Below are 22,604 nucleotides of genomic sequence, written 5' to 3'. Positions count from 1 at the left end.
ATTATAGAAATTTCCTTAGTCGAACTGAATTCAGATCATGTTTAGCTTCAACATCCTGAATAGTGGCAGGTATTCATTTAAATTGAGCTGGATTTTGCAGCCCGGCAGCCATCTTCTTTCTAAGTCTGTGGAGGAAGAAGTGCTGTTCCTGTGCGTCTTTTTGCCATTCAGGTTAAGGCCCCACGTAGCAAAAAAGGTATGAGGTAAAAATTACGGCGGCAATGCATTGCAGGTTTTTCCCACAGCACTTTCTGATTCCATTATATCTATAGGCAAACTTTCAGTGTAATAGACTTGCTGAGATTTCCAAAACTGCAACAGTTTTGGAAAATGCGAAAAAGTGTAGCAGACATGCTGCAGTGTGTGGATGGGAGTTACTAAAATCCCAACTACTGTGCAGGGACTGTAAAACACTGCGCCATTTATGTCTCGTGGGGTCCCGGCCTCAGATTGTTTCTCTAGTGTTGTATTATCAGGATTTCTGGACTATTCGGTACTGAAACATTTGAATGTTACTATATTTCTGTAGCTATGAACAGTTCATTAGCTGCTTGTGATTAAGAATTGTCAGTGTTAGTCTTGTAAACCTCTTGATGACCACACGGTTGTATTTGCAGAAAATCGTGAAGTGGTATCTATAGTAATGCACCTGTTCTGTTTTTGCAGATGTGCCAGTGAAAGTGTGCATAAAGAATTCAAGAAAGCCGTAGGAGCATGTAGAGTGTATTTTAACTCAGAAAGTAATCAATTAATTATACTGGTAAGTATGTGCTTATGGCAGTTAAGACATGACACAAGTTATGTTTCCTTTTCTCAACCGAAATCACAAATTTAAAGAAGACCTTTCATGGCCCGGGGCACAGGCAGTTCTATATACTGCTGGAAAGCCGACAGTGCGCTTAATTCACCGCACTGTCGGCTTTCCTGATCTGTGCCCCGAGTAAAGAGCTATCGGTGCCGGTAACGTAGCTCTTTTCAGTCAGAAGGGTGTTCCTGACCGTCTGTCAGAAATGTCCTTCTGTACAAGCAGCGCCAATAGCGCTGTGCTCTGAGACCGGGGAGGAACGCCCCCTCCCGATAATACTAGTCTATGGGTGTGTTCCTCCCCGCTCACACTGTACAGCGCAATAGGCACTGCTGTGAAGGACGTACCTGACTGACTGTCAGGATTGCCCTCTGGCAGTAAAGAGGTACGGTACCGGCACCGATAGCTCTTTACCCGGGGCACAGATCGGGAAAGCCGACTGTCGGCTTTCCAGCAGTATATAGAACTGCATGTGCCCCGGACCATGAAAAGTCTTCTTTTAAAAGGAGTCTCATTCCATATGTCAGTTTTCAACTGACACCACGTTGGAATAGCCTTTATAGAGGCTATTCATCTCCTACCTTTACTTTTTATGTACTTTGCTGCCATTTTCAAGTTATCCCCGTTTTTCCATTTATGTAAATGAAGCTCAGAGAGCACAGTCAACAGCTTTGTGTGCTTAAAATTGGTCACATATTAGAATTGGCCGTTTTCTGGCTGTTCTTGGTTGCTCTGCGATGTTATCGTGAGTGACAACACCAGAATTTAAAACTCCAGCTTGATAATTGATCTCTGCATGCATGAACTGTAGCCAATCTGAGCTTTCATTAATAGGGTGCAGATCTATCTGATCAGCACAAATGTCTTTTTAACCCCATAGAGACACAGCCCAAAAGTGACTTAAGGACCAGGCCTCTTTTTTCAAAACTGACATGTGTCACTTTAAATGTCAATAACTTTGAGACGCTTTAACTTATACAAGTGATTCTGAGATTGTTTTTTCGTAACACATTGTACTTCATGTCAGTAGTAAATTTTCGACAATATGTTTTGTCTTTAATTATGAAAAAATAGGAAATTTGGTGAAAATTTTGAAAAAAATGCAGTTTTCAAACTTTGAAATTGCAAGCCTTTCAAATAGAAAGTCATACTACCCAAATTTTTTCATAAATATAATTAACCATGTCTCATATTTATGTGGCAATCAAATTTTAAGCACCCTTTAATTTTTTTCAGAAATTATAAGGCTTACAAGTCAAGCAGTAATTTTCCAAATTTTCAAGAAAATTTCCAAAACACATTTTTCAAGGGACTAGTTCAGTTCTGAAGGGAAATTGAAAGGCCTCTCTAATAAAACCCCCCAAAAGTCACCCCATTCTAAAAACTGCACTCCTGAAAGAATCCAAAACAGCAGTTAGAAAGTTTCTTAACCCTTTCAGCATTTCACAGCAATTACAACAAAATGGAGGTCAAATTTACATTTTTCAATTTCTGTCACTAATATATTCATTTAGCCCTAGAATTTACACATTTACTAAGGGTTAAAGGAGAAACTGCACCCCACATTTTGTTACACAATTTCTCCCGAACACGACAATACCCCATATGTGCTGGTACCCTAATGTACGGGCACACAATCGCTCTCAGAACGGATGGAGCGCTAATTGGATTTTGTAGGCCAGATTTTGCTAGAATACTTTTCAGGCACCATGTCCCATTTGCAGAGCCCCCAAGGTGCCAAAACAGGGGAAACCCCCAAAATGTCACCCCATTTTGGAAACTAGACCCCTCAAGGAATTTACCCAGGGGTATAGTGAGCACTTGGACCCTACAGGAGTGTAACAGAATTGGCCCAACAAAAGGAAAAGTGACATTTTTTGCTATAAAATGTTGCTTTAACCTCAAATTTTGCATTTCCACAAGGGGTTAAAAGAGAAAATGCACCCCACAAATTGTCAAGCATTTTCTCCCAACTACAGAAATGCCCCTTATGTGGATGTAAAGTGATGTATGGGCACACTGTAGGGTCCAGAGCTGAAGGATCTCTATTGGGATTTTGGAGGGCAAATTTAGCTGAAATCTGTTTCGGGCACCATGTTGCATTTGGAGAGCCCCTGAAGTGCTAGAACAGTGGAAACCCCCCCAAAATGACCCCATTTTGAAAACTAGACCCCTCAAGGAATTTATAAAGGGGTTTAGTGAGCACTTGGACCCTACAGGTGTTTCACAGATTTTTTTTACCATTGAGATGTGAAAATGAAAAATTACTTTTTTTCCAATAAATCGTCCATTTAGCGCCATATTTTTAATTTTTGCAAGTAGTTAGAGAATTAAAAGCCCCCCCCCAGTTTTACACAATTTCTCCTGAACATGGCAATACCCCATATGTGGCCATAATCTGCTGTATGGGTAAATGGTGGGGCTCAGAATGGAAAGATGGCTATTTGGCTTTTGAGGGCAGTTTTCAGGTGCCATGTCGCATTTGCAGAGCCCCTAAAGTACCAATACAATGGAAACCCCTCAAAAGTTGCCCCATTTTAGAAACTACACCTGTCAAGGAATGAATCAAGGGGTATTATCATTTTGAGCCTAAAAAATGCTTCCCAAAAATTAATGTACAAAATGAAAATTTTAATTTTTAAAGAAATATGTCATTTTGGTGCCCAATACGTTGCACCCACTTTGTATTGTCAGAGACCTGCACTCCTAAAACTATTAAGTGGGGGATCCCGAGGGGCAAAAAATTATATATCTGGGTGTAAACTGCTGCTTGGGCATACAGCAGGGCTCAGAAGGGAAGGAGCACTGAGCTTTTTAGCTTTTGGGGTACAGATTTAGAGGGACTTTCTGGGTGCCATGTTGTTTTTGCAGAGCCAGTGAACTGGAATTCCCCAAGAAGTGACCCCATTTTGTAAGGGCAATTTTAGGGTCTCTGCAAAAGTGTCATGGCATCCAAAAAAAAAAACCCAAACCGTCTAAGTCTGTGCTACAAAAACCAAATAACCCTTCTTCCCTTCTGTGTCTGGCTGTGCCCTAATATCAGTTTATTCCCACATATGACATTACGTGCATTATCCTGGGTACACCAGTGTCATACATGTGTCATACATGTGGCATAAACTGCAGTTTGGGCACACAGCAGGGCGCAGAAGGGAAGGAGCGCGATGAGGCTTTTGGAGTACAGATTCAGATGTTTGGTATCTGGACGCAATGTCATGTTTGTAGAGTCTGTAAGGTACCGGAAAAGTGGATTCCACAAAGGAGTGACCCCAGTTTGAAAACTGCACCCCTCAAAGAATTTCTCAGGGGGTGTAGTGAGTATTAGTATCCCAGACGTGACTGCACAGCGGATGGCGAAGAGGGAATATATAAGCAGTGCGGAGAACATTGCAAACACCAAATTGCCTACTATGTCCCAGTAGCTCCTATGATTGGGGGAGTCACTCTGGGGGGTCACTTTGGGGTCACTTCTGGTGTCTTTTCGTTCATAAGCTGTAAATCTGGGGTGTCCCCTGATATACGCTCGCACAGCTTATATATTCTCTACCTGATGCAGCCAGTCGTGTTCTAATAATTTGGCGGTTTTTGCGGGCTTTTGTTCTTGCATTACTAGATGCTGTATTTTCTTTATTTTTCTGGTGACGTGGCCATATAAGGGCTTGTTGTTTGCGGGATGCGATGCATTTTGTAATGACACCATTTTTGAGTGCCTACAACTTACCGAATACAATTTATTAACTCTTTTTTTGCTGGATTTAAAAAAATCAATTCCGGTATTGCGTTTTACCTTTTAAATTTTTCGCCATGCAGCGTACAGTATAACTAACATATTATCTTTATTCTGCGGGTCGGTACGGTTACGGCGATACCTCATTTATATTATTTTTTTATGCAATACTAATTCTGCAGAATAAAAACACATTTGGAGACATAAATCAATGTTTTTTGCATCGCCATATTTTGAGAGGCGTAACATTTTTATTTTTTCTTTGACAGTGTTGGTTGAGGGCTTATTTTTTGCGGGACAATGTGTGCTTTTTATTGGTACTGTTGTGAGGTGCATTTGACTCTTTGATCACTTTTTATAGCACATTCTGTAAGGTGAGATGGCGAAAAATCACTACTTCCGGCGGGTTTTTTCCGTTTTTTTTTTTTCTGTGGTTCACCGTGTACATTAAATATTGTTTCAGTTTTATTGTACAGATTGTTACGGACGCGGTGATACCAAATATGTATTGTTTTTATTAATTTTTAGGGTTTTTTTCTATATAATTCATTTTCTATAGAGAAAAAGGGTTTTTGGGCTTTATAACTTTATTAATTGTTTCAAAACACTTTTTTTTTTTTTTCCACTTTTTTTTTTAAACTTTTTCATGTGTCCCTATGGGACACTTAGAGCAGTGATGATTGCATCACTGATTCTCTAGTTTAGAGTGAGACACAGGCTGCAGTGACAGCCTGCGTGTTATCACTCTAGAAACAGGAAGTGAGTCGTACGGACGGCACAGACTCCCTTCCAGAAGACGCCGGCCAGGATACAAAGGTGAGTGGGACTCAGGGCTGGCTGGGGTCACTAAACAGACCCCTGGCCACTTAGTAGGGATACCAGCACCCCCCAATCTCGCAGCGGGGGGTGCTGGGGACCCCTACACGATTGTGCAACCCGTTGTTTGCCGTGATCATGTTTGATCACGGCAATCAACGGGTTAAAACCCAAAATCGGCACTCATGTCCGATGGAGGGTGATGGAGCAGGGTGTTAGGTGTCAGATACAACTAACACCCGCTCCTAGAATGCCCGCACTGCGCTGCGGGGATTGTTTACATCCATGTGGTACTATTACCACATCGGTCGTGAAGCACTAGACATCCATGTGGTAATAGTACCACATGGGTCGGGAAGGGGTTAATAGCACATAATGATACAAAACTGCAGACAACCATGGACTGGCATCTTTTTAACTTTTTTTTTTTTTTTTTTTTTTTCTTTTCCCCCCCATAGACTTTGTAAAATTTTTAACTCCTTTTTGTGAAGTTTCTGCACTGAAATATACTGTCTCTTATTCTTGCCCTGTATCTCTTTTGGCAATGAAAATACTCTTCCTAGTTCATATCACTGGAGTATGAATGGGTGGGCAGGCTCCTGTATAATACAGAGAAGGTGATTGGGATCGTTTTATCTCGGGCATTATGTACTCTAGAACAGTGGTCTAGGTCTTGTTAATGTCTGCACCACTGGAGGATGTGCCTCATTTATGGCTGCTAGTAACCTTAATCATAAATCGGGCACATCCTTCAGAGGGACATTGCACACACTGAAATCTATACTAGTTTATAGTGACTTTATGTGCAAAACCCTGACTTGCACAAAAGTTGCTCCAAAGTTGGTCTACAAGGCATGATTAATATCCTCCACAGTCTTTATACCTGCCATATTGTAGGAGGGAAGAATGACTTGTCACACATAGTTTTGTTGCACAGCTTTAGAGTTCGTGTATGTCTTTATTGTAATGAAGTTGTAAGTTAATAATTGCCTTTTTTTCCGTTTTAAAGTCTGCCAGTGAAGCAACAGTAAAGCGGGTAAATATACTGAGTGACATGCACTTACGAAGTATTCGCACAAAGCTGATGCTCATGTCAAGGAATGAAGAAGCCACCAAACATTTAGAAGTAAGTCCTAAACCCAGCCTTTCTATGTTGTTTAAATTGCTTACACTTGATGGTGATGGTGTTTAATCTTCCCAATTGATTGCTATATTTTATTTTTTAAAAAAATCCTAAAAATTTGCAATTCTGATATTTACTACTAAGCCTAAAACACTTTGTGACTTTGTTTCCTTTACAAGGAACATGGGCCATTACAGACAATGGTCTGGAGCAGAACCTATTCACTTGTATGGGAGAATTTTCTAGGCAGACGTCCTTGTGGATAAGGTGTAAAATCACCGACTGTGATTGGTGGTTTCTGTGTCTTGACTACATATACATAATAGCTGTGACCGTCACTATGCTGATAAGCGAGTTGGCTACTGTAAAGAGGTCTTCTTCAGAAGTCTCAGCATATTATATGACCTAGTGGACAGTGTCAGGACTGTAGGAGTTTTAAAGGAATTGTTTTATAGAGAACGTGGAGAATTTTTCAAAACCTCATCAAAAAACTCTTTAGAAATATTGTTTAACATAAAACTGAAAAATATTTTTTTTTTCTGGTGCCACATTACCTTTAAGTGGTGGTCATGAAATCTTCATTTTACCTCTTCTGTTGTGGGATTTGTGTGAAAGGAACTGCACAGTACCAAATGGTGAACCTAAAATGTTTTATTGAAAATCTATTTACTAATGGAAACCAGGGCTGTTGAGTCAGTAAAGAGGTACCGGCTCTAACTTCATAATAAAATGATTAATTTTATTATATTCTATTGTTATTAATATTGTATGCTTTGATGCATAGGTCGTTGCATATTTACTATTATGGGGATTTGTGAAGGAATTGTGCTGTGAAGAAATAGGAGTCGGTGGTTTGAAACATCCACATGCTGGATGGAAACTATTAAAATCTAGAATTTGTTGTATGAATTAGGTCACCCATGCCCAACAGTGTTTGCCAGTCTGTGAATATAGCTTAAATTAGAATTTTTAGGAGAGCTGAAAGATCCTTATGAAACAATAAAACCCATTTCATTCCTTTTTTTCCCCCCACCAGTGTACAAAGCAGCTTGCTGCAGCATTTCATGAAGAATTTGTCGTTAGAGAAGATTTAATGGGGCTGGCAATAGGTACACATGGAAATAACATCCAGCAAGCCAGGAAAGTTCCAGGAATTACAGCTATCGAACTAGAAGAAGACAGTGGAACATTTCGAATCTATGGAGAGGTTAGTGTTGGGGATTAAGCTCGTATACTTGACCGTTTTCAATAAAGGGAATACTGTTTTAACAAAAAGCACAAAAAAAACTCCATTAAAAATGACACTTTCTATTTTAACATAACATGTCTGCAAGATTGTATGCATGTACTGAATACATCCAGTCATCCCAATGAAATAAACAGTGGCTGAGTTTCATAGAAGACATTGCCCACATTTATTATTTTGACTCTTCAGTACATTGCTGGTGTATTATTCAGAATTGGTGCATGTCTGGCATAAAATGTCACATTTAGGTCTAGACCAGTATTTCTGACTGGCTCAATAGGGAGCGTTATTTATCTGGAAACAAATGTGGTTTAATATGTGACAGTGTACCTGAATTGTTCCAAAAAATAAGTTACTGTATATACTCGAGTATAAGCCAACTTTTTCAGCACATTTTTATGCTGAAAAAGCTCTCCTCGGCTAATACACGAGTTGGGGTCCACGGAGCACAGAAAACTGGAAGGGGGAGGTCCTTTAGTGCTACTGCTCTGTGATTGGCTTGTCATGAGGTAACGTGACTGTGATGTCATCAAAGGTCCTGTAGCCACTGGTATGTAACATCTGCAGATAAGGTTGGGTCTAAATCCTAGTAACACCGCCCGCACCAGAGTCCGATCACATGGTCATGACGTCATCAGAGGTCCTTTAGCACACTAGGATTTAGTATCTATCCTGCAGATGAGTGGCCAGGATTCATTGTGTCTTATGCAAGATATCTATTGTATGCAGGAGAGGAAGCTACAGTAAAAGTGACACACACAGGTACTTTCCTTTAGTTACTCTGCCTAGTAATGTCAGGCATTTGGGGTTATTAATTTAGTTTCAGTAACTCCATGTGCCTCACATTAATAAGTTAACCCCATTATGTCCCTCATATTAACCCCTGTGTGCCCCATATAAGGGTTACTAATATGTGAGACACATGAGTACTAATGAAGGACCTTAATTATGAAGATATCTAATTATTACCTCCATATGTCCCACATATCAGTAACTCTTATGTGAGGCACACAGGGGGTTAATGTGAGGGACATGATGGGGTTAACTGCTGTTACTATGATGCCCATGGAGTTACTAAGCTGCAATGCACATGACCAGACTTCTTATTGCAATGGTGGATTACCCCCCCTCAGCTTATACTCGAGTCAATAAGTTTTCCAAGTTCTTTTTGTGGTAAAATTAGGGGTCTTGGCTTATATTCGGGTCAGCTTATACTCGAGTATATACAGTAATTTCAAATGTTTAGATGAGGTTATAACAGACCTATTGAAGCCATAAGTCATCCTAGAGAGGAAAGGGGAAAAAAAATCTAGATCTCCATAACTGCATAATCTAGTACTCCTAAAAAGAAAAAATTACAAAATACATGCTGTTTCATAGATTCTGGCACACCTGGAATGTTTTTAGAGCCCTACCTGTTCCTGAGCAATAAGTACAGTTGGCTTTGGTGCCTGACATAATTAGACTACTGACAAGGATGCTGTCTCAGGCATGGGGTTTGATTCTGAATTTTGACAAGGTCTGCCTCTTGACTGGACAGTATCAGAAGGCTTAAAATCACACCCCTTGTCTGCTCCTTCCCAAGACCACCTACTTGACAATTGAGAAAATGATCCTGTCAGGCACAAAAACTAACTGCACTGATAACTCAGACAGTGGGGGCTAAAGAAAACTTTCCAACTGTTCAGAGATCAGTGCAGTGGATGGAAAGAGCTGGCGGTGGTGAAAGGTCCTCTTTAAAAACTTACTTTTAGAAAACCTCTGACATGTCATAGTGACATGTCAAAAGTTTTGATAAGTGGAGTGCTGAGACCCACGCAGAACAAAGGAAAGGGGCACTCCATCAAAAGCTATGCCTTTTAGGTTCTAATCGGCTTGCTTGAGGGGCAGAAAATGGGCTGTTTGACTTTTAGAAGCCAGTCTGCTGTGTTAAACCTATATGTGTAATATTGTATTCTAATTTTTAGAGTGCCGAAGCAGTCAAGAAAGCACGAAGTTACTTGGAATTTGTGGAAGATTTCATTCAGGTGCCCAGAAATCTTGTTGGTAAGACTTCAGTTGCTTACTGTATGATTTTTACTGTGCTTTTAATATGTTGGAAGAAATTTGTCAATGCCAATAACTGTTGATTTTTAAAGAGCGTTTTTTGACATTCTTCTGTGCAGGGAAAGTGATTGGCAAAAATGGAAAAGTCATTCAGGAGATTGTGGATAAATCTGGAGTTGTAAGAGTAAGAATTGAAGGAGATAATGAAACAAAGTTACCCCGTGAAGATGTGAGTTACCAGTCATAAACCTAACTCTTAAAATGTACCTTTTGCCTTTTCTACTTTTTTAACGTAAAGGTTTTTATGCATCCACTTTATTGTTTTTTTGGGGGGTTTTTTTGTGCAGGGCATGGTTCCATTCGTTTTTGTTGGAACAAAGGAAAGCATTGGAAATGTCCAAGTTCTTCTAGAATATCATATTGCATACCTGAAAGTAAGTTTTGGCTTTTTGCACAAACTTTTACAAAATCTTTTGTTCGCCTCTTGGACAGCATGTGTTACAATCTTACAATTTTTAGGAGGTCGAGCAGTTAAGACTTGAAAGACTTCAAATCGATGAACAGCTTCGTCAGATTGGTATGGGTTTTCGACCATCTTCAAGCCGAGGCACAGAGAAGGAAAAGGGTTATGCAACTGATGAAAGTACTGCCTCTTCTGTACGTGGAAGCAGGTCCTACAGTGGAAGGGGCCGAGGTCGTAGAGGGCCCAGTTACACATCTGGTTATGGTATGTTTAGTCTAACTTTGTATTTTTCTTAGTTTCACACACACACTGATACTGGAAAAGAGCAGGTAATAAACGTATATAAAGTGTGCTGTAAACAACTGTAAAACTTTATTGTTGAAATGCCTATCCCCTTTAATGCTAAGCTAAATTCCAAACTTACCTGTGCGCATGCTTTTTTGAGTTTTGGTGGAAATCTGAGTACCTCAGGGGTAACTCATGAAACCTTGGGAGAACATACAAACTCCATGTACATGTTCTCCTTGTTTGCTGTCAAATCCAGGACTCCAGAATGGCAAGCTAACAGTGCTAACTGCGACAATTAAAACTGAGAAATATGACCTGTCTTGCATACCAAAGGTTCATCTGTCCCCTTCCTACATATTGCAGTCCATTGAGTGGCTGTAGAAGGAGCCTTTCCCTCTGCACTTTCTGCAGAAGGATATAGAGATGAGCGAACACTGTTCGGAATAGCAGTTCCGAACAGCCTACTCCCATAGAAATGAATGGAAGCGGGGGGTTAAGCGACCGGCCGCCGGCAAAGCGTACGTGCCAGGTGCTTCCATTCATTTCTATGGGAGCGTGCCGGCTGATCCGAACAGTGTTCGCTCATCTCTAGTAGGATACAAAGATTATCTGTCCTTTCATCGAAAATGGAAAGGATCAGCAGGAAATAAAGAATTTTATTTTCTGCAGGATTGCTACAAGACTGTTTCTGGAACATGCAGACATTTCTGCAGATTAATTCTATGGACAAATGTATCTGTTATTTCAGGAATAGTTTTCTGCTGTCTGTTACTGAACTGTAATGTTATTGTTAATATTTATTTTTAATAAAGGTACAAACTCTGAATTGTCTAATCCCTCTGAAACGGAGTCAGAAAGAAAAGATGAATTGAGTGACTGGTCCCTAGCTGGTGAAGATGATAGAGAAAATCGCCAACAGAGAGACAGCCGAAGGCGCCCTGGTGGGAGAGGTCGTAGTGGATCTGCAGGACGAGGACGTGGAGGATCTAGGGGTGGCAAATCCTCAATCAGCTCTGGTAGGTTTATTTTTACTGAATATTTAATGATTCACTTTGTGACAATTTTAGTACATGTGCATAAATGCTAAGGCCTCGCAGCACATTCACTAATGTAAGTGATTTGAAATTGCATTGCCACCACCGGGTATACTGCAACTGCTACTCCATTAAATCTGTATACTGTGTGTTCCATATTTGTAATGTTGGACATGGGAACTGAGCCTTCATATTTGTTTTTTGGTTTCTTTTTTTTTTATAAAGTATTGAAGGATCCAGACAGTAACCCCTACAGCTTACTTGATAACACTGAGTCAGACCAGACAGTTGATACAGATGCAAGTGAATCTCACCACAGCACTAACCGCCGAAGGCGATCACGGAGGAGGAGGACTGATGAAGACGCTTCTCTAATGGATGGAATGACAGAATCTGACAATGCATCTGTCAATGAAAATGGCTTGGGTAAGTTTTATAGCCATAATATAAATGAATCTTTTATTACAGACTCTTTGTGTAACTGTTCGATTCGAAGGGACCTTTCCAAAAGAAAAAAAACTTAACTGTTTTCACAATTTGCCTGAAAACCTCACCGGTGTATACATCATATGCATGAAAATTATCACATATCATCAGAGGCCATTGACTTGACTACTTGTCAATTCTGGAAGGTCATAAAATGTATTGTACCTGAAATCAGCATTTTAACTGTATTCCAGAAGATATAAAGCACTTCATCAATTATTTTGTATCTTGACTTCCTCAAATTACTCACACTTTTTTTATTCTTTCAGTACTGTTTTTCTTATTTTGTATCTATTAGAGAAATGTTTTGGAGTAGTCTGTACTTGATTACAAATAGTTAATGGCATACGTGTGTACTACTTTGAGACTTGCCTTCATCTTGCAGAGTAGTTAAGATTGTGATGCGCTTTACTGTTACAGATGATAGTGAACAAAAACCCCAGCGACGCAATCGTAGCCGCAGGCGTCGCTTCAGGGGTCAGGCAGAAGATAGACAGCCAGGTAACTTATGTGGGTGGAGTTATTGATAACTAATCTGCATGAGATATGCACTGCTTTTATATTCAGGTATATGTGCTATGTTGTGCCAGTGAAAAGGCTTCTAACGTATAGATTATAATGACATCTTGCTAGCTTACCTCCAACTACTAAATCTAGACCTGCAGGAAGGTTTAAGTGTCTGTCTTAGTACAGTATACTGTTTTATCCTGCTTTGTCATGTTTCTGATGTAATACTAATCTGTTAATGGTGCACAAATAAAACCGGTGTATGCAGTGTGCTTTATTGAATGCATTTATTTTGAGTGACCTAGTATACTGATCAAAGTACTTGTAATGCTAACCATATAGAGATGTTACTAGTGTTGAGCGAATAGTATTCGAAACTATTCGCCGAATACCTCGCTCCCATAGGAATGCGTGGAAGTGGCCGAACGACACCAAGGGGTTAAGCGCAGTGAATATTTGATGGCCGCTAACACGCATTCCTATGGTAGCGAGGTATTCGACAAATACTATTCGCTCAACACTAGATGTTACCTTAAAGTGTGCCTAAACTCCATCACCTCCCCTTCACCCCATGAATTTATAGTGCGAGTGCAGACAACTCTTCTTAATATACTTTAAACAAGAAAAGTGCCTGTTTCTTCATTGATCGCCTTCTTTCACAGATCAAGTTTGTACAGTAGACCTTGGGGAGGGGGAGCAAAAGAGCGCTCCTCAAACAGACATCAGCAATATATAGCATATAGATTACACAGTACATCTTAGTTATCAGTAATTACTATCCAACCTTCACACAGAAATGACCCTTTTAATGCTGCGGACCGCCTCATGTCTCTATCATTCTGTCTTTTTCCTCCTTCCTTCTCCAGAGAGCAAATTGTAAACTGAGACTGTTTGAATAGGGACAGAATTAATCCGACAAGTAAAGACAACATGAGTAATATTCAAAGACACAGACACTTTTCTTTAGTGAAATTATAGCAAAGTCTTTCCTTTACCAGCACTATTGATTAGATTTATTTACACTTGTGTTATAACTTTACATGGCCGAGTGCTGAAGTGATCTTTACGCATAAGGTGTTTTATTCCTTTTACATTTCTAATATATGGTATATAATTTCCAGTGACAGTGGCAGACTATATCTCAAGGGCAGAGTCTCAGAGCCGACAGAGAAGCCTCCCTAAAGAAGCAATTGCTAAAGGCAAAAAGGAAAAGGTGAGCTGTGAGATTGAAAAAACAGTAATGTCCTTTTATTAATGTAAGCCTTTTTTTTTTTTTTTTTAAGCCATCTTGCAAAGGAATAAACATATTGGGTGCACATTTAGTGTTTTATTATACTTTCGCATTATGATTGCATTAATTGCATATAAGCTGTAGATTTTCCATGTGCAATGTAATAGGGTACCAGATAAATAGATGACAAGAAGAAAGGGGGGGGGGGGGGAAGCATCTACATATTGTGGACTAGCTTTTACCCGCGACTTCGTCTGCGGTGATTTGAGAATTGGGCGGACACAGACGTGTGAAACTGTAAAAGTGCTTTAAAAAGTTTGGTGGGATAGCAAATGTGATGTGTTATATTGTGTATGTAGTGATACAGACAATGTGATGTGTTATATTGTGTATGTAGTGATACACACAATGTGATGTGTTATATTGTGTATGTAGTGATACAGACAATGTGATGTGTTATATTGTGATGTGAGTGAGTAGAGTGAGGGCTACTCCTGAGGTGACAGTAAGGAGTGTGCAGGCAGGTTGAGGCAGGAAATGCCAGGCAGCGTGTGTGAGTCTATAGCTGATGTTATATTGTGTATGTAGTGATACAGACAATGTGATCTGTTATATTGTGTATGTAGTAATACAACGTGATGTGTTATATTGTGTATGTAGTGATACAGACAATGTGATCTGTTATATAGTGGAAATCTATATGTAAATGTGAGTGAGTAGAGTGAGGGCTACTCCTGAGGTGACAGTAAGGAGTGTGCAGGCAGGTTGAGGTAGGAAATGCCAGGCAGTGTGTGTGAGTCTATAGCTGGGGCTAGGAGTCCTGCTTTTGTGAGTCTCCTGCTAGGAAGCCATGTTGTTTAGTGGCACCAAAAGTAGCCTGTGACTCAATCCTAAGGGAAAACTATGTTTGTGGAAAATTGCACGCAAATCCGTCCAGGCGGTTTAGCATGATTGAGGAACAAACATGCAAACTCACAAACATCCACACACACAAACTTTCACACTTATAATATTATAGTAGGATGACATTCATATGTATGCGACCTCAAGTTCATACAACTTTTCAGTGGATTTTCATTGTGGATTTCACTTTTTGCAATTTATAGGGGAAGATCCATTGCAAAAACATCATAAAAATCTTTATATACACAGATTCTTGTGGTATCGCCATAAAATTCACACTATAAGGGTCCATTCATACGGAGTAAACACACACTCATTTTGGCAAAATACACGTGTAAAGAGGACTCCCATTGACTTCAGTGACATTTTACACGTGTATTTTGACGTTTAATTTTACACATGTAAAAAAAAGTCATTGAAGTCAATGGGAGTCTTATTTTTACATGTGTATTTTGCCAAAATGAGTGCGCGTTTACTCCGTGTGAATGGACCCCAACCCTCGTGGAAAATACACATCCTGGTCATTCCTGTGTACATATCGCAGCTGTGAAGTTTTATGTTTACCTGTGTACTTCTGGTTTTTATTGTACCACTTGCTTCACCATTGTAGGCCTCACCATCTTCATACTCAGCGCAAATAAACAGTCTAGACGGCATAGGCTAGATTCAGACAACTGAGGTGCCAAATGTCCATTTTTCACAGCCACCTTGCACTCAATGGGCAGCCATTTTCACGGTCCGTTACAGCAGACAGTCCAAATAAGTCATGCGGATAAGCCCCCTGGCATTCACTGACATTAATTTTAATTCTGCCGTGACAGCCATTAAAAAAATGGATGTCACACAGCCATTAATTACTGTTGTTTGACTGTAGCCAACTATATACATTATCATCAAGCTTGTTTGTGGTGCGCTATACTCTGACTTAGAACAAGATTGATTTTTGGAACATCTCAAAATTTGAGTCTTGGGAGTCTAATACTGCATTTAGGGTAAATTCATATGACCGTACATGGATGACATCCATGTGCCGCTAACTATCCATTCACTTCATCTTTTGACCCCGGGCTGCATACTTGATAGGTATAGGACCTGTCCCGAGTTTTCTCTGGGCTTATGATAATACATGGCCGTTGTATGAGGTTAATGGGTCATTGTGTTAGCCATGTTTTTTTTTTTGGTTTTTTTTTTACAGAGCCTTATTCTAACTACAATGGAAATCAAAGGGATATACAGTATGAGATGAGTTGCCAGATGATAGAGAGTAAAGTCTTCAGTTATTCATACGAGACTCTTACTTATGCGCCAAGCAGGCAGCGTGCATTGGCCTAGAAATAACCTATTCATCAGCATCTATTTGGACCCTCCTTACCAGTGTCTCCTGTTTTGATATAGATATACAGAGAAACTTCAACCTAAATTTGCACATAAAATGATCTTTTATATAGGGGTGGTATTCTCAAAGAAAAGTACACAGAATGCAGGTTAAAGAGTATAATGTCCCGCCCTTTAATTTGTGGTCCTTTGCATGGTTCCACTCTTATTCGTAGTCCCCAGCTCACAATATCTCTTTGAATCTTGGTACTTGGTATGGTCCGACCCCGGCTTAGCTAACTCTTTAATTCCTGGCTCCTAGCATGACTTCCCTCTCATTCCTAGACTCCACTGTAGCCTCCCTTTGTATATGCCCCCTTCACGGCTAACCTTAACAATACATGCTGACATTTCATAGGCCAAATTGCAACGTGAGTCCAACTAGTGACACACTAATAATGCCCATTTTGTTGTGGGATATACATAAAACCCATCCCTTTTGTGACTCAGTTCCTGAGATTTTCCTGGCAAAATTGAGACAGTTTCCATGCATGTTAGACACCTCAGAGCTGCATCCATACTTGTATCGCAGTGTATGCAAGTCCAATGTGTAGATTCCGACTGAAAACTTTAAGTGGTCTTTGGTTAGGTAAGGGGGTAGTTGTTTTATAGAGGGGTATCTTCCATGGAGTATAATGGGAAGAAAACTAGTCACTGGGGGAAAAAAAAATGTATCTTTTTCAGAGGGGTGGTGGGGGGAGGTCTGCTCAAAGGAGTGGTCTTCTGGAGAGGTTTCACTGTTTTAGTTAAGTGACTTTTTATGGCAACTATTCTCACCTCATCTAAACTTCCTATCATACAGGTAAAAGACGTAATCGAAGAACATGGGTCTTCTGAAAAGGTCTCAAATGGCCCACGAGGGTCCACTGGTGACAGTTCTTCAAAGCCGCTGACGGCCCCTGAAAGGAACGCTGCAAGCTGTCAAGATGGGAGCAAACAAGAAGCCATACTGAATGGGGTGTCCTAAATGGAGTGTCCTAGTTTACAGTTCCTTTACATTACATTTTACAATAGTGCTTGTACAAGCTTGCCAAAGATAGATTAAGGATCGCCAGTCTTTACACCACACTTTCAGTTCCTCCATTTGGAATAAAGAAAGGGGAGGGATCCTGATAAACATGTTAAACATAAGTTGATACCTACTGTGTTCTAAATACATCATCAGATGTGCCTTGAGATAGTATACGAAACATTAAAGAAAAAAAAAAAAGAAAGTGCTGGCTATAGGAAATGTTTTGTTTTCAAATATGGCATTGAATGGGGGGGGGATCCTGCATAATATTTGTTCTGAAAGCATTAGCTGCTTTTGTTACATTTTTAATAATATGCAACCACTTCTTCACCTGAGGAAAACTAGAAAATGCAGTCTAAAAGTATTTTGCACTGAACTGTAACTTCTCCATTGGTTAGGTCTGGAAACTGGTCGTTTTTAATACGTTTCTTTTTTTGTTTGGTTTTTTTTCCTTTTTTTTTTATTAAAAACAAGCTGTATGGAGGAAAACTGCAGACCACTGGAACACAAATATTCATCTGCAGCTATTGGCAGTGACTGTTCTTCATTGGAGCTTTGTTTGGTTTATTTATTAAATTGTACAGTATTTAAAATCAAACATTGCTATAAACACTAAACCGAACGTAGTCATGTCCACAACGACATAATCCTAACTACTGAAAAGATCAATTTCCAGAATGTTTCTCCTGTATAAAAACTGCATATGTTAGTCCTTAGTATGGTATTTTTATTTTTTGTTTTGGTTGTTTGATGTGCAATATGTTTTTTGTATGCAGGTAGTAAAAACAAAACAAAAAAAAAAACACAAAAAATAAACTTTGATCTTCCATTTTTGATTATCAGCCTAGTTTCCTATGGGGAAATGCAATGACTTTTTAACCCCTTCACTGCTTGCATGTCCAGCAGCGGAGAGGTTAATGTGTATCGACATAACATTAAATTCCACATGGTAAATACAATTGACCAGTTTAAAATGCTCGACTACAGTCTGAACGTAAGCATTGACAAGCGGTGTGATTCCTTTTTGTACTGGACATTTATCCTTGATTTACATCAAGTGTCGCAATTTAAAGCCTGATGTTGGCCACAGACATTGGAGGCCGCCCTCTTCAACTGGACAGAAATCCACGAAATAAACATCTTTCCAGCACATACTTTTCAAGCATATCTTGTCTTCTTCTTTTCATCTTTCTCATTCCTCAGTTCCCTGTTACTTACGCCTCTCACCTAAGTTCTTGCTACCACATCCAGCCTTTAGATATCCAGTCTATGTTAGAACCTTTTCCAATCTAGAAGTGCTCTGTGGTTATTTCTTAACCCGAGGTATAAATGTAATCTATGAATGTAGTCGTAGATGTATAAAGCAATAAAGGGAATAAAGTGTGTATATACAGTCTTTTGTAATCTGAAAGTATTTTATGGTTCCCAAAGATTAGTGTTCTTACTACGGTGGGTCAGGAGGTGGTCACTGTGTTTCCTTCTAGAGACTGCCTTTGCAGGCCACCTTTTCTGGTGTGCAGAGCCTTACAGGCCAAACATGCTCTGCCTTGAATTCTGGGAATTAAGATTTTGCTAGTTTATTTATAGGTAGTGCTGTATTCTTAGTACGTTGTCTGAATAGTGGAGGAAACGACTTCGTTTGTATCTAGGCATGGGTTTCATTATGATATGTTGAAAGCAAATTTTGACAAGATTTCAGTGCTAAATATTAGGTATATTTCATATACATGGGTGTATTTAAGATCTGTATCACGTGGGTTCCAAACAAATAGGTTTTTACATGAACATAACCAAATTTAAATTGGGAAGCAATTAAGTTACATTTTTGCAAATATATAAATTTTAAACTTTTGCAAAGTTTATTTAAAAAAATAATTTTCTTTAACCATGTAAGTGGTTACAAGTGACTCTGAAACCCAGCTATGATTTGCTTTTTGTGGATAGGTTATCAGATCTAGGGGCACTACATGTACAAGAAGCTAATCTTATCACTAGAGATGAGCGCGTAGTATTCGATCGAATGCCTCCCCTGCGTAGTTATTGGTTTTGCCAGGGAAAGTGGGAGGGGAATCAAATTTTTACTGCATTTCCCGTGTGTTATTTGACAGAGTACACCAATAACTATGCAGGGGAGGTATTCGATTGAATACTTCTCGCTCATCTCTACTAGCCACAAGAAATCATGACTGGGCTTCAAAGTATAGAAAGTTCTTGCGTATATGGTCCTAAATGTCGGCACTTGGTCAAGACGACGAACTGCTACACCTAAGATAATGAGAGATGTCTAAATCTCTGTATTTTTAATTATTTAGAGTTGCAAAAAAAGTTTACCTTTTTAATGTCCACAATTTTAATTATGGTTGTGTTTAAGAAAAAAAAACTTTTTAAGGCTTGGTTCATATTTGTGCCTGGTCTCCATATGGGTGTTCTCTTCCCCTCTCTGCCTGATAAATGCAGGGAGAAGAGTCCTTTTCAGGCTGAAACCGAATGGAAACCGTGTGGACCCCATTATAGTATGTGAAGTCTGGGGGTTTCCTAAGGTAATAGCTTTTTTTATGCTGATTTAGGTTTCTGATTAGGAAGCCTGAAGGCAAAACCTGAGCACAGATGTGAACGTAGGCTAAGGCCCCACATAGTTGGCTGCAGCAAAAACGAGAAAAACTGCAGCCGCAACGCATCAGCTTTTCCTACAGTGCTTTTCACAGAAAGTCTGCAGAGGTTTCCTCTGCTTCCATTATATCTATGCTAGTGGTTTCCCTATTATTGGAGGTATAATTGACATGCTGCAATTTACACAACCGCAGTGTCTCCGCTACACATTTTTCCGCCATGTGTGGATGAGCTTCATTAGAATCACATCCTCTTTACAGGGACTGTAAATCACTGTGGCAATCTGGGTGATTAAGGGATAATTGTGTGATTTGCTGGGGTCTGACCACTGGGGCCAATCAGTGATCAGGAGAAGTTCCCCTGAATTCTCCATTGTTAATTGAGCAGAGGTGTGCATTTGTGGTCAGTGCACTTACATTAGCTGTCCATGACAGCGATTTCTAGCTTCGAAGTAGTAAAGTAGTGGAATATCCTGTGGCTAGAGGATAGTTGTCACTAGTCACATCCTATCGTAGGCCATTTTACACAGGCTAGTGATCAGCTGATGAACATTTTACTGCTTCCTTTGAAAATTCCCAGCATTCAAACAACAAATGACAGATTGATCACAGTTGCATGTAATCATAAAATCCCTTGTTGAATGTGCTGCTGACAACTGCAAGCTGTAGAGATGAATGATCATATTAACAATTGTTTGTCGCCACACAGTGATGGCTGCACATAAGTGGAAGTTCAGTAAGAGCTGATCGACTTGCTATCTATCATTGATCAGTACTGCTTATGGTCATACAGTTTAATCTGCAGCACAATGCTAAAAGGCTCTTAAGGGCTCGTTCACATCAGCGTTGTGAACTCTGTAGTTCAGGTTTCCGTTTCCTGCCTAAAACAGAGGCAGGAGACGGAAACCTGCAGGATTCTCTCTCTCCCATTCATTTGAATGGGTGAGAGAGATGTCCGGCGGTGAGCGTTTTAGGCTCTCCGCCGCGAAACCGGGTTTTATAATCTGGACACAGAGTCGGACATGCAGTACTCTGTGTCCGGATAAAAAAAAAATCCGGTTTCGCAGGCGGAGAGCATAAAACGCTCACCGCCGCTCACGGCCGGACCCGGTCTGAGCTTTCCGACTTCTGGCATGCAGAAGACGGAAAGCTCAGAACGGACAGATGAATGCAGGTGTGAACCTAGCGTAACTGATGCATGCAATGTTATAAAGGTATTCTCCCCTTAAGTAGGTCATTCAAAGTGAAAATAAGATACTGGTCCAAGAAGAATCAAAATATGCAGGAAAAGTAGCCCTTGGCATGTCCCAAAGCATCTTTGTCTCTATTTAGCATCATCATTATGTAGGCGAAACCAGGATTGGAATTGGGGTCCGTTCACACGGAGTAAACATGCGCTCATTTTGGCACGATACACGTGTAAAGAATACATATGTAAAAAAAAAAAAAAGTGCTAGAAAACACCGTGTTTTTTTTTACACGAGTAACAAATGTCATTGAAGTCAACGGGAGTCTTATTTTTACACGTGTATTCTTTCCACGTGTATTGTGCCTAAATTAGCGCGTGTTTACTCTGTGTGAATGGACCCTTAAGTAGAAGAGGTACAAATCCTTCGATTTCACCTTTTCTATGCTCATCCTCAATTTTTGGATATGGGTTACAAACACGGAGCCAAACTACTGCTGTGTAAAAGTAGCCTAAGGGGGCATTCACACTACGGCTCAGCATGAGCAGAGCTTGCCGTACACGCCGGCACTTCCCATTCACTTCAATGGGACTGCTCATAGTGAAAAAAAGCAGCCCATTCATTTCTATGGGGAGTGCTCGTATGCCGGCTCCCATAGAAATGAATGGAGCTGCTTTATACGCCGCTTATTCTGAACGTGTTTTATGTTCAGAATAAGCTTCAGTATACGTAGTGTGAATGCACCCTAAGGGTGTCAAACTTTTTTTTTAAATTTAACAAAATACCCAATTTTGTCAAGGACTGTGTAGAATGAAAATGCGCTGTGATGGGAAATAGCAATGATTCCTTACGGTGTAACTCAGAAGCCTCACTGCAGGTAAAGGTTACAGTATGCCTGGGTAAATTTGGGCTAATGATCAGATGTAGAACACACATTTGCATCCATCTCTTACAAATAGATAAAAGAGGGGAAATGTGTGGAGAGTAAATGTTTCAACTCACCATTTTGGAGTATACTTCCATGTCACTCATGGCTAGCCTTAAATTAAATGTGACCTTTAAGCATTAAAACATATATAAATAGCCTATGTGTTTGCAACGTATTAATTCTTAACCATGAGTAAGGACCATGATGCATATAGTGGTTAGAAATGTGTATGCTATTTTAGTGTACTCCCCTCCCATTGATCCTTCATTGCCTTTGTTCCTCACCCATAAAGTTTCATTGACCATTTACCTTTTGTAAACAGTGACGACACCCTAAGGGACTATTTGCGCCATTTTGTGTAGTCCACATTTCCTAGACCACAGCTGTGTGAAAGCAAAATATGCATGCATGAAAGTGATCTTTGCTCCTTTCTGTCCTGTTACTTCCTACATTAACCATCGTGGAACCATCTCTGAAAAGATGCTCTTTCATTTAAGATAAAATCCTGTGTTTGTAGTTATGATGTTCTATCTTTCTCCATACAGAAATGGAAACACTGTTACAAATATGTGTATAGACTGTCTAACTGCCTTTCTTTGAGTTCCCGGGTCCGCCGGCTGGGGATTCCGCCGCGCATGCGCACTAGCGCGAGGTCGCGCGGCGGTTTCCCCTCCCCTAGAGACGAGCAGAAGCACCCTTTGTGGGTTGGAGCGGAGATTGCCTTCTCCCCTAGGAAGCCTAGTCGGCCTCCAGCGCTGGGGGGGGGGGAACCCTCCTTCCCTAGTTTTTGTCTTGCTCGTCTCGGGGGCGGTCCCTGCA

At 40.1% G+C, this 22,604-nt stretch overlaps 1 protein-coding gene across 2 annotated transcripts in view; it reads left to right on the top strand.

Moving 5' to 3' along the window:
* Window positions 1–18,216, top strand: part of FXR1 (FMR1 autosomal homolog 1) — a 40,129-nt gene extending 21,913 nt beyond the window's left edge. The window contains exons 6-17 of one of the 2 annotated variants that reach the window (XM_075268588.1): window positions 667–760; window positions 6,358–6,474; window positions 7,508–7,678; window positions 9,685–9,763; window positions 9,883–9,992; window positions 10,111–10,197; window positions 10,283–10,490; window positions 11,327–11,530; window positions 11,774–11,974; window positions 12,455–12,535; window positions 13,663–13,754; window positions 16,852–18,216. In XM_075268588.1, coding sequence (XP_075124689.1) covers window positions 667–760; window positions 6,358–6,474; window positions 7,508–7,678; window positions 9,685–9,763; window positions 9,883–9,992; window positions 10,111–10,197; window positions 10,283–10,490; window positions 11,327–11,530; window positions 11,774–11,974; window positions 12,455–12,535; window positions 13,663–13,754; window positions 16,852–17,016 — 1,609 coding nt within the window. In that variant the 3' untranslated portion in view covers window positions 17,017–18,216. The remainder of the gene's footprint in view (window positions 1–666; window positions 761–6,357; window positions 6,475–7,507; window positions 7,679–9,684; window positions 9,764–9,882; window positions 9,993–10,110; window positions 10,198–10,282; window positions 10,491–11,326; window positions 11,531–11,773; window positions 11,975–12,454; window positions 12,536–13,662; window positions 13,755–16,851) is intronic. The other variant, XM_075268589.1, reaches the window with a different exon arrangement.
* The last annotated feature ends 4,388 nt before the right edge of the window (window positions 18,217–22,604 follow it).

Source organism: Leptodactylus fuscus, chromosome 3 (genome assembly GCF_031893055.1).
Source record: "Leptodactylus fuscus isolate aLepFus1 chromosome 3, aLepFus1.hap2, whole genome shotgun sequence".
In the NCBI taxonomy this organism is placed as follows: domain Eukaryota; kingdom Metazoa; phylum Chordata; class Amphibia; order Anura; family Leptodactylidae; genus Leptodactylus; species Leptodactylus fuscus.
This window is presented reverse-complemented; position numbering and strand designations above follow the sequence as displayed.